The sequence below is a fragment of the Diplotaxodon limnothrissa genome, linkage group LG23 (genome assembly GCF_057381915.1).
Source record: "Diplotaxodon limnothrissa isolate DT_005_m linkage group LG23, D_limnothrissa_male_GT1.1, whole genome shotgun sequence".
NCBI classification, from domain to species: domain Eukaryota; kingdom Metazoa; phylum Chordata; class Actinopteri; order Cichliformes; family Cichlidae; genus Diplotaxodon; species Diplotaxodon limnothrissa.
Genome location: NC_140617.1, coordinates 1,270,882 through 1,285,996, shown reverse-complemented (window position 1 = coordinate 1,285,996; position 15,115 = coordinate 1,270,882). Strand labels below are relative to the sequence as shown.

The window sequence follows — 15,115 nt, the reverse complement described above, 5'->3', positions numbered from 1 at the left end:
TCCTGAAGTTGTTTCCATTTTTCTGTGTTGAGTGCACCTAAAAACAATAATCATGATTGTGGCGTACTGAAGCCAGCAGAGTCAAATCTTCAGAAATGGCTTTTCCATGCCACACTAATGCACTTCTGCAGCTGTCAGTCACGATTTCTGTTCATTCGCTCAGCTGGAGATGCTGATGGGTTATCAGCGCTCGTCCAATCACGTTCTGGCATGCAAATTAGTTGTTTCACTAGACAGAGCCCTGTCTAATCGTGTGTCTTTAATCAAATCAAGTTGAAATGTTCAGCAGTTTAGGAACCTTCACATGAAAGTTTAAAAACCCATCAGATGCTGTTTGGTCCTGTTAGGCTCACTTCCTACAGATGTATTTAGAATTACAGTATATGTTGTTTCCCTTGAAACAGGAAAATATTTCTGGTGTCCTTCAAAGCCCACATTTGACCTTTCATTTATGGGGCTGAATTCTGAGTTATTTAGTCGGGTCTTTAGGATTTTCTGTAAATTAAAAAGTGAAAGTTTTGTGTTCTACAGTATGCAAACAGCAGTTAAAAGCTTCTGGCCATAGGCTGTAGTGTAGGTGTGAAAACCAGCATAAAAGTACCAAATCAAATGTATGTTTGTAAAACATCTGACTGCCGTAGTGGGAATTGTTCATGTGTGCATCAAGACACATATGTTCCTTCCCTTTGTGATTAATCATCCAGTTTTTTTCCATAAAGTCATTCATGCCGTGGTGAGCTGATTCATCCAAGGCTCAGAGAGAACTGAAATCCATCTCTTTCTGTTTAGTCACATACAAATTAGCAGTTGACTCATTTCCCAGCATCCACGGCTCGCCGTCGGCCTCAGCAGACCTCTGAGTAGGCAGGATATGAATGCATGCCTACAACATACCAACTGGAGAGATTAGAAGACGAGTCAGGGCGCGTCTGTCGCTGTCCGTAGAGAATAGGAGGAGAGAAGGAAGGAAGTGTGAGATGCACCAACAGTGCAGTGCTAGAAACAAATCAGTGACGTTAGTGGTGTTTGTCTTTATCTCCTTGTTGGCCCACAACACTTCAACACATCTTTGATATGACTCGACTTTCACATTACTGGTATTTCCTTTGTTGCTGCTTCACATTAAAGGCCAGCCACTCTTGAACTACCCAGAAGCTTCTAATGAGAACAATAGAGACTGCTAATAATATAAACGGGTCACATTTGCTACACAGTCTCCACTGATTCACTGAGCTTGTCCAATATTTCTTACAAATACTTGTTACATTGTAAAGTTAGTGGGTACATGATGCATCTTAGATTAGAGTCTGTGAAGATTCTCAGTCATCCAGGTCATCGTAGTCAAAGGAGCTTGCAAAGAAAAGCGTCTGGACTTCTTTAAGTTGCTTGAAGACGTTTCACCTCTCATCCGAGAAGCTTCTTCAGTTCTAAGGTCAAATGGTGGAGAGTCCCAGATTTAAACCCAGTGGGAGTATCCCCCCACAGAGGGACAAAGGACCCCCTGATGATCCTCTAATCACCTGAGCCAAGGTGGGAAACTGGGTGTGGGTCCCAATCAGCCAGAGTTTCGGGTGTGTTCATTGTGAAACCTGGCCCCACCTTATCATGCGAATTCCTGAGGTCAGATGGCCCAGGATGTGAGTGGGCGTTAAGGCGTCTGGGAAGGGATCTCAAAACTGGATTATAGATGGCAGAGAGTTGGTGTCGTAAACCCCCGCCTCTGTGGGGCCAGGTTTCACAATGAACAAACCCGAAACTCTGGCTGATTGGGACCCACGCCCAGTTTCCCACCTTGGCTCAGGCGATTAGAGGATCATCAGGGGGTCCTTTTGTCCCTCTGTGGGGGGTTACTCCCACTAGGTTTATATCTGGGACTCTCCACCATTTGACCTTAGAACTGAAGAAGCTTCTCGGATGAGAGGTGAAACGTCTTCAAGCAACTTAAAGAAGTCCAGACGCTTTTCTTTGCAAGCTCCTTTGACTCTTAGATTAGAGATTAGAATACGCTGTTGACATGAAATTCACTGAAACGGTTTGAAGCTTATCTGTCTGATAGAGTTTGTTCTTGTACGTGTGGAGCCTTCCTTACATATGGAAGCGAGTCCTGGAGTTCCACAGGGTTCTGTGCTGGGACCAGTACGTTTTACATTACACATGCTTCCTTTAAGCAATATGATTAGAAAACCCTACATATATTTTCATTGCTATGCAGATGATGCCCAGATAGAAATCAATTATTTAAACTACAGGCGTCTTAAAGACATAAAGACCTGGACGTCTTGTCATTTTCTGACGTTATTATATTCGCCCTAAAAAAAGAAACATTGTATCTAACTACATACTTACTCTGGTTAGTGTTGCGGTGGCCTCCAGCAACACTGCGTGTCCTTCAGTGCAGACATTTAGCTACATTACTTCTAGGCTGGACTATTTTAATTAATCTTCTCTTTGCCTTACAGTGTTAAGTGTCTTTAGGTGGCTGTTGTTGTGATTTTACGTGATATAATTGAATAACTGCATCGCTGTGTAAACTTCAGTTATGTGTAAAGTCCTTATTGCTGTGGTCACTTTTAGATGGTATGAAAAACAAGAAAATGAAGCTCTGTGAGGTCCGTCTAACTTTATGAAATGGTGTTTTGATCTAAGCTGATCCAGTTTAAGGACTCCAAGCAGTGGTTGCTTGATTTTCTACATCCATGGAAAACAAGATGAGCGCAAGATCAACTCACCACAAATATCAAAGACAGGAACAGGAAGTGTAAGCATGCAGAGTGTTCTTAACTAATCAAATCAGCTATACAGGTCAGGCTTTCTAAACAATGCAATAAGTGGAGTGTTTCCAGCTCCTTCTGTCTCTCTGGGCGATAATCTTTATCCCCACTGACAGCTGTCCCCTCTTCACCTTGTTAGGAACAAGCAATGACATGGATGGAGTGAGCGAGATGATTTTGTCTTTAGAGAGCCAAATAACCCGAATCAGGTGAGGAGGTGGGCTGGAAGTGTAATGAAAAGGATATTTGGTAATTTCGCATTGAGGTCAAGCCAGTGGATTCTAACCTACTTAACGGCACGAGAAACTTCTACGAGATGGGGTTGCGTAAATGGTTAATCACAGATAAACAGGCTGTCTTTACTCGCATATATATATAGTGTAAAAATCTGGCCATCCCTTGGATTAGCCTTTGCAAATCCTATTTGGCCTCGGTGTGGAAAAAAGATGTAAAGAGCACAGAGGGAATGTGTTACAGAATCCAGTTTAAAGGTGACACTGAGACGGACGCAGTGACGTCAGACTCGCTGAGAGGAATCGAAGCCAGGCTGAAGCAAAGGAATGAAAGAGGTTTAGAGAGAGAGTGCAACCCTTATTGAACAGAGCCACGCATGAGCCAGCATCCTGACTCACTGGCCCAGTTTATCTCCTTATGCAACAGGCCACAGTCCATTCACCTTCTCTCATCACTCGCTTCCAGGAAGTGCAGGGGGAGGGAGAGTGAAGAGGGTAATAAGGGGGTCCTGCTACACTTAAGCTGGGAAAGAGTGGGGAGAAAACCGATGAGGAAGTGGAAGCATAATGGAAAGAGATCGTAAGCCACACTGCAGGGCCTTGCCAGCATCCCTGCATGGTTGCTATGGGAACCAGCCATTTGTCATCAAGTCCCTCTCACACTTCCTCCATATACACTTGTACACTATACGCTTTTCTCCTTCTGTTTTAAAGGCCGGCCTCTGTGGCAGGGAGAGAAACCACAGAAGGGGACAGAGAGATGAAGCCTCCGGCTAGAGAACGAGTTCAGCCAGAGTCTGTCTGTCAGAGCGAGAGAGGAAGAGGGGGGGGGGGGGAGCTGTTGAGTGGTCGTAGGTCCCAGCTGAGTGTAACTCAAGGCCCTGTCATTTATCCGACAGAGGACGAGCGGATTATCTCAGTGTCCTTGACCCACTATACCCCCGCTCTGTAGGCTGGCACAGAAAACCGAAGGGTAGATGGATGGAGTGGGCGGAGAGGACCCAAAGAGATGGTGGGCTGGGTGGCACGCAGCGAGACAAGAAGGGAGCCGTTGGCAGACTGTTACATAATCTCACAATCTGCATTTGAACAAATGTTGTGGGGTTTGGGATACTCGAAGGCCAGAAGACCAGAGTATAGAGAGCGCACCTTTCCCAGAATGAATCTTTGGTATTCCCCAAAAACACCAGTGACTCAGTCATAAATCTGCTAACAGCCACTCGATGCTGTTGGGTCATATCACTTTGTTGAGAGTGGCATTGTCAAAAAATAGCCAGCACAGGGGGGCTGCCTTGCTGTGTGCATGTTACAACAAGTACTGAAACCTAATACAAACCAGGAAGGCCAAAGTAATAGATCCCTGCCTGCACGTCTACAAAGAAGCCAATGTTTTGTGGTTGTCATTGTAATCTTGCAGGGATTATACACACTCACCAAAAAATATAACAACTTGGTTTATTATTGGACTTAATACTCAGGATGTAAGGAGCACCAATACACAAAAGGGTATAAAAAAGTAACAACCATCGATTTGCTGTACTGTGAGTTAGAGCCTGAGTCATACAGGAGCTCGCTCTCTCTCTCTCTGTCTATATATATATGTCAGGTGTAGGAGACCAGCTACTATGGAGGCAGAGCTTGACTCTGCACTGCATTAGCTGTGATGTATACGCTGCTGTATGTGTTGATATTATATTGTATACACAAATATATATATAGGTGAATATCTGTATATCTGAGAAATACCTTCTAGCTATGCTTTGCATTCTGGGATGCAGCAGAGTACACAAGCTGTAGTAACTAGCTGTAAAATGACCCGAGGACTCATTTGGATGAGCGGCGATGTTTGGTCAGATGACCACATTTGTCTTTCGTTTATTTACTTTTGTTGCTCTCGCTGCAGACACATCTGGCCAATAAGCAGACTGAATGTTTGGTTTGTAGCAGCACATTTGGGTTGCTACGAGTGCAGATTTCTTTGTGTGAACAGAAACCAAACCAGACGAAAAAGCTAAAAGTCGTGCAAACTCGTGCATGATTTGGATCAGAGTAAACAAACTATTAGAAGTCAAAAGTTTAAAAGCGTTCAGCTCTTTTTTTAGACTTCCTCTGTAAATAGTTTTGGCTGCTATCAGTTTTTTCTCTTCTCAGCCTGAACAAGAATAGCAGAAAGAATGAAAAGTACTCAAATCCATAGACTCCAAACACAAGATGGACTCTACTCATCAAACTGTGGGACACTTTTCACTCATTGGCTAGCTACATGTTACTGTAATTTTAAAAAAGGACCACGATGTCTTATTTAATACAGTTTTAAAGGACAGATTCAACCATAAACTGAGGCCATAAATCAGGGAAGCACTTCTACGAAAGTTTACTCTTCACACCCAGACGTCGGTCTTCCATAAACAGTCTATGCTCGTGTTAGACAGTTTTGGTACAGTCCACAGAAACACATGGTAGTGTTTGTCACTACACGACTGGGACAGACCTTTGGTTGTGTAACCCAGTGCAGAGTCGCTGCAGTGGAAACACAGTGACAGAAATACTGCAGATGACTCAAAACACATGTAATGCATGTGATGTGTGTGTATATATTTATTAGGGGTGCAACGATATTCGTATTGATATTGAACCGTTCGATACAGTGCTTTCGGTTCGGTACGCATATGTATCGAACAATACAACATTTGTAATTTATTTTATCAACTTTCCTTCTGACGATGCTGTCTGTGTTGAGCGCTCAGTGAATCTGCGTTCGACTACTCCGCCTAGGCTGCACTGTCGAGCGCAGATCCACTGAGCGCTCAACACAGACAGCATAGTCAGAAGGAAGAGCGCAGGGCAAGCTAGCGAGACAGAAGTTAAGCTCTCCTTGCAAGATGGACCTCCCCCACCCTCATTCAGATCTGGCGTTTGGAATTATTTTGGTTTTCATGTGACGTATGACCCTGAAGGTAAGCGAGTCATGGACTAAAGTAAAACAGTATGTTGGATGTGCCATGCAATGCTTAATTACATTGGTGGGAACTAGTGTGTTAGCGCAGTTAGCTCGTTAACGTGTTGGCCGTCTAGCCCCATGCACGGGGCGATCGGCGGTAGCTCGTTAACGGAGATTTGCCGTGTTGTGGCGTTAAGGTCATTTCAACGAGATTAACCTGAAAGCACTAGTGGGAACACAACGAATATGACTGCACATTTACTCCGACATCATCCTAGTGCAAAGACAAAAACAACAAGCATGCTACTAACTTTAGCCGAGTCATTTAGACAGCTGTTAGCACATGATTCTCCTTATGCTGCTGAGAATATAGCCCAGAAGAAGCGGATAGTATAGCTTTTATTTTGGAAAGAGACATTTCCCTGTAATAAACTCTCTTTTCCAAAGATGAGTGATTCCTCAATCAGATACAGGGCTTGCAAAATCGCTAGCCCGACGTCCCGGAGCTAGCGATCTTTCCAGTCGGGCTACAAAAATCTCTCTGCCCTGCCCGTCGGCCTATTGTAGGAAAAATATATGTCAATGCTTCTGCATTCTTTCAGAAATGTAGCTGGGTAATTATGTCATTGGCATCGGTGAGACACTGTCAATATGTGACATATTGAAATCGCGTTTGAATTTGCGCTTGTTTTTTTGCTTTCACTTTGCAATGACAGCACTGATCTGTGAGTGATGATAATTTGTGCACCAATTCCTCTGACATCGTCTTATTAATCGTTAGCTTACTATGCAAACATGACAAGTGAAATCTCCCGCAGCTTAAACATGTGAGAGGTTGATCGCGCAGAGAATCGCTGAGCTTATGTGAGTCCGTGTGTAAAAGTAGCAGTATATATATTTTAGTTCTGCTGAGCCAAATAAGACAGGTCAGGGTGAAGAAGTGACAGCCAAAGAAAAGCTTACCACAAAACGGAGAAGTTATGACAAATCAGACTATAAGGCAAAAAGAAAGTGCAGCTTTATGGTTTCATGGACAAAAGAATTTCTGTGGCTGCAATATGACGAGCTAAATAACCAGGGCTGCACATAAGTGGTCCGCAGGTGCGCATTCGCTGTCAAAATAAAAAACGCGCACAAGGGTTAGGGTTAAATTTAAAAGCTGTACTTTTGAGTTAAAATATATATTTATAATTTTAATAAATGACAAATTAAAAAGGCATGAACATTTTTTTGTATTGAAAAAATATCGAACCGTGACACCAAAGTATCGAACCGAACCGAACCGTGAATTTTGTGTATCGTTGCACCCCTAATATATATGTAGTGTAGTGACAGACAAGTCTGGGCGAAACAGCCAGAGGTGAATATAACAGATAGGATCCATATTTTTTAACTTTACTTGGAGATGGATCCGGAATGAGGGCGACTAACCAGTGAGATATGAGCTGGTGCTTTTGCTGCAGCCTGTAGCAGACTCGAGTGTTTCAGCCACTGTGAACGTGGGAAAGCTTATTTTTTTGAGTGAATCGAGGGGGGTGTGTGTTAAAAGAGTGTGGGAGGGGGGCTGTGTGCTGACAGCTGGCTTCTATAAATAAATGTCGCAGGCAGGAGGGAGACGAGGGTAGTGAGAGAGAGCTGGGGGTGAGGGGAGGAGACGGATGGGAGGGCTGATGGAGATGTACTGGAGACTTAAAAGAACGTGGACAGTGTCATGACTTACTCAGCACGCACCGTGTCTCAACCAGTCAGCAGCCCCGGCTGGGGATCGTGTGCCCCGCCCCCCGCGTGCTGCCTGTTCTTCTGAACATGTAACACATAATCTCACATCTGTGTTGCTCCATCAGCTTCTCGTCCTGTTTTGACTCGTGCGTGTGACGCAGACAGACGTCAGACCCAGAAAACAGCAGAGACACAAAAAAGCAGGAGAAGAAGGATAAAAAACCTAAAAACGGGAGTAAAAGTTAGAAACAGCAGCGTCATGCAGGAAAAGCAGAAACCAGAACGCTTTCTAATCTGCAGCCACGCTCGCTCCATTAATTTGTCATGTATGTAAAAGGATCACGGAGCCGTAGACCAGCAGCTCGGTAACAACTGATTGAGATGCAGCGTATCACTGACACAGCCAGCTTTCACTCTGCTGCCTCCTGTTACCGTTTCATTGCTTTCCAGCGCGTGTGCGTGTCGTTTGTGTACGAGGCGGTGAGCTGACTCTGGTTTCCTGTCTTGGCGCAGCTGTGCAACACTAAGCACTTGCCTGTCTGATTAATTTACCTGGTGCACTACTTCACCTACGTGCTGTGCCTTTGTCCACGTCTCTATTAGTTCGACGGTCACAAGTGATTCCTCCCTTTCATTCAAAATTAATCAATTATGCTCATTTTTAAGAGTTTCTGCTGCCGCGACAACAAAAGGCCTCACAAAGTGGTGGAAGTGAGTTTGGGGGAGGGCAACCAAGAAGATAACACAGGCTCAACGTGAGTGGGTGGGTCGGTTAGGTACCGCCTACACGGGTTTGTCTGATGAGGAGCCTCTTCACCAACTTCCTCTATTTCTGCTTGAAAGCAAAGCATTAGCAGACTTTTCTGGGGACTGGCGGTCATGTGCTGCTACTGTAGTCTGCAGAGGCGTGCTGAAGCTCGTGAGCTTCACAGACTGCAGGACGTCGTTGTTCTCCAAACCGTGCAGCTGACCTCTCTTATTTAACGAAGGGCATTTCGACCCCTGCACATTTTTTAGTGTCTGTTCAGTTGTTTGTACTTTGGTTTCATTCTGCACTCAGTTGCCAGATTATTAGGAACAATTAAACAAGCATATGATAGCCTGGCTGTAAACTGCAGTGGAATGAATCCTCAACATGCTGGTTTTACTTTTCAGTCTAGTTTTGAAGTGCAGAAGTTAAACAGATGTTTTATTACACTGTATACAAATGTGAGTAAATTTAGCACTGGCTGTGTTCGTTTCATGCCGTCCATTCAAGCATAAAAAAGGAACCAAACTATTTACAGACAACTTAACAACTAACTGTGTGTTTGTATTTTTTTTTTCAAAAAAATGGCATGATGTGCAGTGTGTCCTTAAAGTTGTGGTAACTGTTTGTGGACGTCGTGTCCTTTAGAAATGGGGAGCAAAGACCTGATGCAGTCGGTCACGGTCAGTGGATAGTTGCTGTCAAGAAGCCATTCTTAAGATAAGGAAACAGGCAGAAAAGGCTGAGGTTTGCCAGATTACAGCAGAACTGGAGTGAAAATGAGTGGAAATAATAATAATGGAGTGATGAAACCAAATTTGAGATTCTTCGGCTCAAATCATCATCAGTATGTACGGACGAGGTGAGGAGAGATGCACACATCTGTAAAACATTTCAGTAAGAGGTGCTGGGGATCCAAATTATGGACGTAGAAAAGTGCCATCAGATTTTGGTCCACCTGACTGGCAGCAGCTTCAGTGTCAACATTGCAGTCATGCCAAACACGCTGCCAATGCAGCGAAAGCAACCAGTGGAAGAGGATCAGTCATGGATTGGCCTCATCCGGTCAGAGAAGATGCCTAACAGACTTCAGACGCTGTTAGGAACAAAGCTGGTCACACCAAATATTGGCTTTCAAGCAAATTGCATTTTTGCCTTGCATACTGCATTTCCATATACTATTGCACATTTCAATAAATTGCTGTACCTACTACTTATTCACAGCTCGAGACTTTTGCACAGCACTGCACCTGCAAAACTCTCAAGATCGATTCTCTAAAATGAATTATGGGCAACTAAACGACTTCCTCAGCTCTGCAGCCTCAACGTGTATCAGCCGACCGTGAGCAGAGCGAGCAGCCATGTTTGCCTTCCCAGACTCTCACTGCATGTAGAATAGATTTTTTAAAAAGCATCAGTTTCCAAGGATCTACCCAAAAGTCTAGAAACAGCTCATTTAATTCTCAGCTCGACTTCCTCTGGTGTTTTTTTTCTCACCGTCTCTCTCTCTGCTCTCTCTGCAGCCTCTCGGACAGTGGTGTAGGCTGCTGCCCAAAGATGCTGCCAAGATGCCAGAGAGCGCGTGGAAGCTGGTCTTCTACACCATGTCCTGGTCCTACAGCACCTACCTGCTCTTCTTCACCTCCTACTCCTATTTCCATGACCCGCCCTCTGTCTTCTACGGTACGATACACAACACTGATCACATGTCTTCTGTAGCCTGTGCTAACTGAATCCTAAGCTCTTCATCATACAGGATGCTACAAAACCCGAACAGGCGATTTTTAAGTCACAATTCTCTCAGCACTTTAACTTACACAGATACCGAACCTCTCAGCTCAGAAGCTGAAGCCATTTTAATCTAATGAAACAGCAGGAGCGCTGCCTAATCCTGTGGAGACACTGTGGGGGTAAAATGCCACCTTGAGTCCTCAAATAGGCAGATATTTATAGCAGCGCATGCAGGATGTGGTTCTGGTTTATGCATATTTGCAGCTTTTAACTGGTCACCTTTTATGGTTCTTTAGTATTTAGTATTTAGTATTTATTTATTTATTGTCATTGTCAAGAACAATGAAATTGCGTTTGGGGCTTCCATACAACCCAAAAAAAAGAAGAAAATAATAAATACCCCTTAAAACCCAAGTGTACATATTTAACCCAGTGTGACTCCAATGCAATAAGACAATCCTTAGCAATAATGTTCGTAGAAATTCAGACAAAGACCTGAGAAACATGACAAAATACAACAATGCACCCATTCAATATTATTGTACTGTGAGATATGATATCAGATATGATAGTTATCTATTTAAGAAAGAGGGGGGGGGGGGGCAGGAGGGGGAAGAGAATAAAGATATGATGCACCAATGCAGACCAGTTCATTGCTATTAAGAAGTTGGATATGGTTATTGTCCGTGAGAGGGGGGCAGAGAGTTCAGGAGCCTCACAGCCTGTGGATACAGGCTGTTGGCCAGTCTGGATGTTCTGGCCTGTATAGACCTGTACCTTCTCCCTGAGGGCAGCAGATGGAAAAGGTGGCGCGCAGGGTGATGTTGGTCCCGCAGGATACTGTGCACCCTCCTCAGACAGCGAGTGGGGAAGATATTACTGATCTCTGGCAGACTTGTTCCAATAATTCTGCCAGCTTCTTTCACCACCCGCTGGAGTGCTTGCTGATCGGCCTTGGTGCAGCTGGGGAACCACACTAGAAATCCATACGTCAGAACGCTGCTGATGGCACAGTTGTAGAAGTTCAACATCAGAGATCTGGGAATGTGTGCGCTCCGCAGTCTCCTCAGGTAGTAGAGGCGCTGTTGGGCCTTCCGTACAACTGAGGTGATATGGTTGCCCCAGGACAGGTCCTCGGTCACAGTTACCCCCAAGAATTTAAAACTGCTCACCCTCTCCACCGCCTCACTGCCAATGAAGAGAGGCAGATGGTTGTTATGACCCCTCTTCCGGAAATCTACAATGATCTCCTTGGTCTTTTTGGTGTTTAAGACCAAGTTATTGTCGTGGCACCATGACTCTAGTTGTTGCACCTCTGTCCTATAGTTTGTCTCATCATTGTTGGATATAAGTCCGAGCACTGTAGTGTCATCTGCAAACTTAACAATGAGATTGGACGCGCAGGAGGATTTATTGTAGTTTTTTTATACAATGCAAAAAGCATATTTATTTACTTGTTTATACAGACCAGTATTTGTTAAAATAAAGCTATCTATTAATAATTTATTCATGTTTTCCGAGTTCTGCCCCACCGTTTACAATAAATCAGCGGCAAATTGTACTTCATGGAGAGCAGCGCCGCGGCTGAGACCCTGTGTAGTGCTCATCATTGCATTGCTAATAGAGGATAGATGCACACTGGGGATTTCACATATAATTCAGTGGTGCCTTTCATAGTCTCTCAGCCTCTTCTATCAGACACAGAGTTGTCAAGGCTCCTGCGCCGAGCTCACAAAGGCTAGCTGACGGTGCCAGGTTCGTGTTTAATCGCTGCTTCGCTTTTAATAGCTGTCAGCCTGAGATGTGTGCAGAAGCTTTATTCCTCTACAAGGCTGGACTGTTACTAATGGAGGGAGGAAGGGAAAGAGAGATACAGCTACTGTGAGAATTTAGGAAATTAGTCGAAATCAAAGTGCAGTGACGCGACTGAGGAGGAGGAGTGTATCGCTGCCCCAAAGAGATGAGAAAAGCTTTGGTCCCCAGTAGAGGGGAAAAAAGGCTCCAGTTCCCATGCCTCCCCCTTGGCAGCTCCTCTGTTGTGATGCAGCTAGCGGCCCTCCTCTCAATGTTTAATGACGGACGGTCCAATCAATGAACATTACACAAGGCCCCAACGTAACCCCATATCACTGGAGACGAGCCTTACTCAAACACAGGAGGAGAAAGTTTCCGTCCAACATCCGATAGGTTTCAGTGATATAAGCCAGGCTACATGCATTTAGCTCGTTTCTCACAGCACTTTAAAAACCCTCTGTAAAGCTCTCGGGGATAAACGCGATCGCTCCAGCTTCCTCCCATCCTGACTACCACAGCTGACCCTTCACTTCTGGTATCCCCTGGAAGTTATTGTCCATTTGCAGCGGGTTTCTTGCATATGTGTCACACTTAAATGTTGTTGAGCATCAAATATTAGCCAAAGATAACCATTTTTAAATGATGATTTCATTTATTAAGGCAAAAAAATCTTACCTGACCCTGAATAAAGTAATTGGCCACTTTTGTTAAGTCATGAATTAACTGTGAATGAACCATTAGCCACTGCCAGACCTGATAAATCAAGAACTCACTTAAATAAAACCTGCTGACTGAGTCAATTTAGCTAAAAGAGCTCAAAAAGCAACACGTCAACATGAGTCATTGACATCTATCAGTCTGAAAAGAGTTACAAAGCCATTACTAAGGCTTTGGACTCCAGAGACCCCCAGTCAGAGCCGTTATTAGTCACAGTTACAGTCACAGTCACAGCTACAGTCACAGTTACAGTTACAGCTACAGTCACAGTTAAGGTTACAGTCACAGTCACAGCTACAGTCACAGCTACAGTCACAGTTACAGTTACAGCTACAGTCACAGTTAAGGTTACAGTCACAGTCACAGCTACAGTCACAGTTAGAGTTACAGTCATAGTTAGAGTTTAAAAGAAAGCCTCCACAGTCGTCTGTTTCATGAAATGTGTCACAAACAGTGTGGCTGAGTCATTCTTCACTCAGTCACCAGCAGATGCTGATGGTGTTTGACTGTAAATGTTTCTGAGATCTAGACGCCACCACAATCTGATCTGACAGATACTGTGACTCTATTTTTGGCCACAAATGGTCGACAGTGCGTTAAACCACATTTTGGCAGAGACAAACATGTGCCTCCATCACGTGAGCTGGGGGCCTGATGTGAAAGGCACACCTCTGTTCCACCGCAGTGACAAATGCAACGCAGTCGCCTCTTCGCCTTTTATCTTGTGAGAAATTGTGCAAAGAGCAGAAGCTGTCTTATGAGAAGAAGGATGTAGATAGGATGCATGTGAGGAAGTTCAGAGGTGAACTTCTTCAAGAGGCTGCACGACTCTTTGTGTTTATTGGAAGATGTTCTGATTTCACTGCGCGTCTCGATCCAAACCGAGGTCATCGTGCATTTATCGATTAACAAAGATGTTGATGAGCGGCAGGTAGTCATGTGTTTTAGAGGCTTTAAGAAGTGCACACATGATTGACTTGTGCACGGATGTTAATGAGCTCTGGATTTGAATCTCACTGTCAGCTGAGGCCTTTCTGCATGTTTGGTTGACCACAGTTTAATGGCTTAAAATTACAAAGTGTTACAAAAAAGTATTACCAAAAAAAAAACCCCCACAAAAGCTCGTTAAGACTAGAAACCCGTATCGCCCAGTGTGTGGTGTTGCTGCCCTGTAAACAGAGTATCTTTGTTATTTATGGTCGTGTTAAAGACGGCGTTGGCGACAGGAAGGGAAACAGTGAAGTCCAGAATAAAAACAAAATGCTTTACTGTACATCATTCATTATCTACATTCACAAGCGTGTTCTTAAAACACCTTCTTATGCAAGCAGGATAAAATTTCCCATCTGTCCCTGCAGACTGGAAGAGCGGTATGTCAGTGCCTACAGACATCGCCATCGCCTACCTGATCCAGGGCAGCTTCTACGGCCACTCCATTTATGCTACCATCTATATGGACGCATGGAGGAAGGACTCTGCTGTCATGGTGGTGCACCACATCATCACGCTGGCGCTCATCAGCTTCTCCTACGCATTCAGGTACTTTTTGTTTTTCAGCTCATTTTCTAACACAGAAGCACAAAATCACAGTTCATGAATGATTGTATAGTTTTGGTTGGTTAGTCGAAACACCAGTTTGACTGGAGGGTAGGAGGCAGAGTTTAGTGGAAACTAGAGCAGATGTGTTCGTTCACTGCCTTAAGTAAAATGCAAATTATCAGAAAAAAGTAAATCTGTAAATACGATTGCTGACAACATCGAGGGAATGACATTTATCACGTTACAGATGGCCCCGCCCCTCCCTGAGGCTGGCTCTGTCGGAGGCTTCTTCCTGTTAAAAGGGAGTTTTTCCTTCCCACTGTCGCCAGAGCTCTTGCTCTTAGGGGCTCATATGATTACTGTGGCTTTCTCTGTGTTGTTGTAGGCCATACAAAATGCTTTTGGGCAACTTTTGTTGTGATTTGGAGCTATATATATATAAGACTGAATTGTAATTGGACCGCTGACCTCTTCAGTGTTTTGAGGTAAAAAGGATAAAAAGCTATGTGGTGTGTCCAAATATCACATTGTACCGACCCAAAGAACAAAGACAACAGAGTGAATGTATAGAAAATGTAAAAGTCAAGTCTGCTTTCTTCTTGTCACCGAGCTCAGCATCTATCAGGATCCTCGTGCCACAGTCTGTGCTCTCTGCCCTCCAGATACCACAACATCGGGATTCTAGTGTTATTCCTGCACGACATCAACGACATCCAGCTGGAGTTCACCAAGCTCAACGTCTACCTGAAGTCCAGAGGAGGAGGCTATTACCTGCTAAACGACGTGCTGTCCAACTTGGGCTCTGTCAGCTTCAGCATCACTTGGTGAGAGATTTAACATCGGCTTATTTTCCTCAGCTGCTTGTTCTCCATTTGTTCTCCATCACGGTGAAGCGTTTTGTAGTCTTGACAGCATTATAATT

General features: G+C 44.2%; 1 protein-coding gene across 1 annotated transcript in view; it reads left to right on the top strand.

The window, feature by feature from the left end:
* Positions 1-15,115, top strand: part of cers1 (ceramide synthase 1) — a 33,305-nt gene that overhangs the window by 12,176 nt on the left and 6,014 nt on the right. The window contains exons 2-4 of the mRNA XM_085347643.1: positions 9,936-10,095; positions 14,013-14,193; positions 14,856-15,017. Coding sequence (XP_085203769.1) covers positions 9,936-10,095; positions 14,013-14,193; positions 14,856-15,017 — 503 coding nt within the window. The remainder of the gene's footprint in view (positions 1-9,935; positions 10,096-14,012; positions 14,194-14,855; positions 15,018-15,115) is intronic.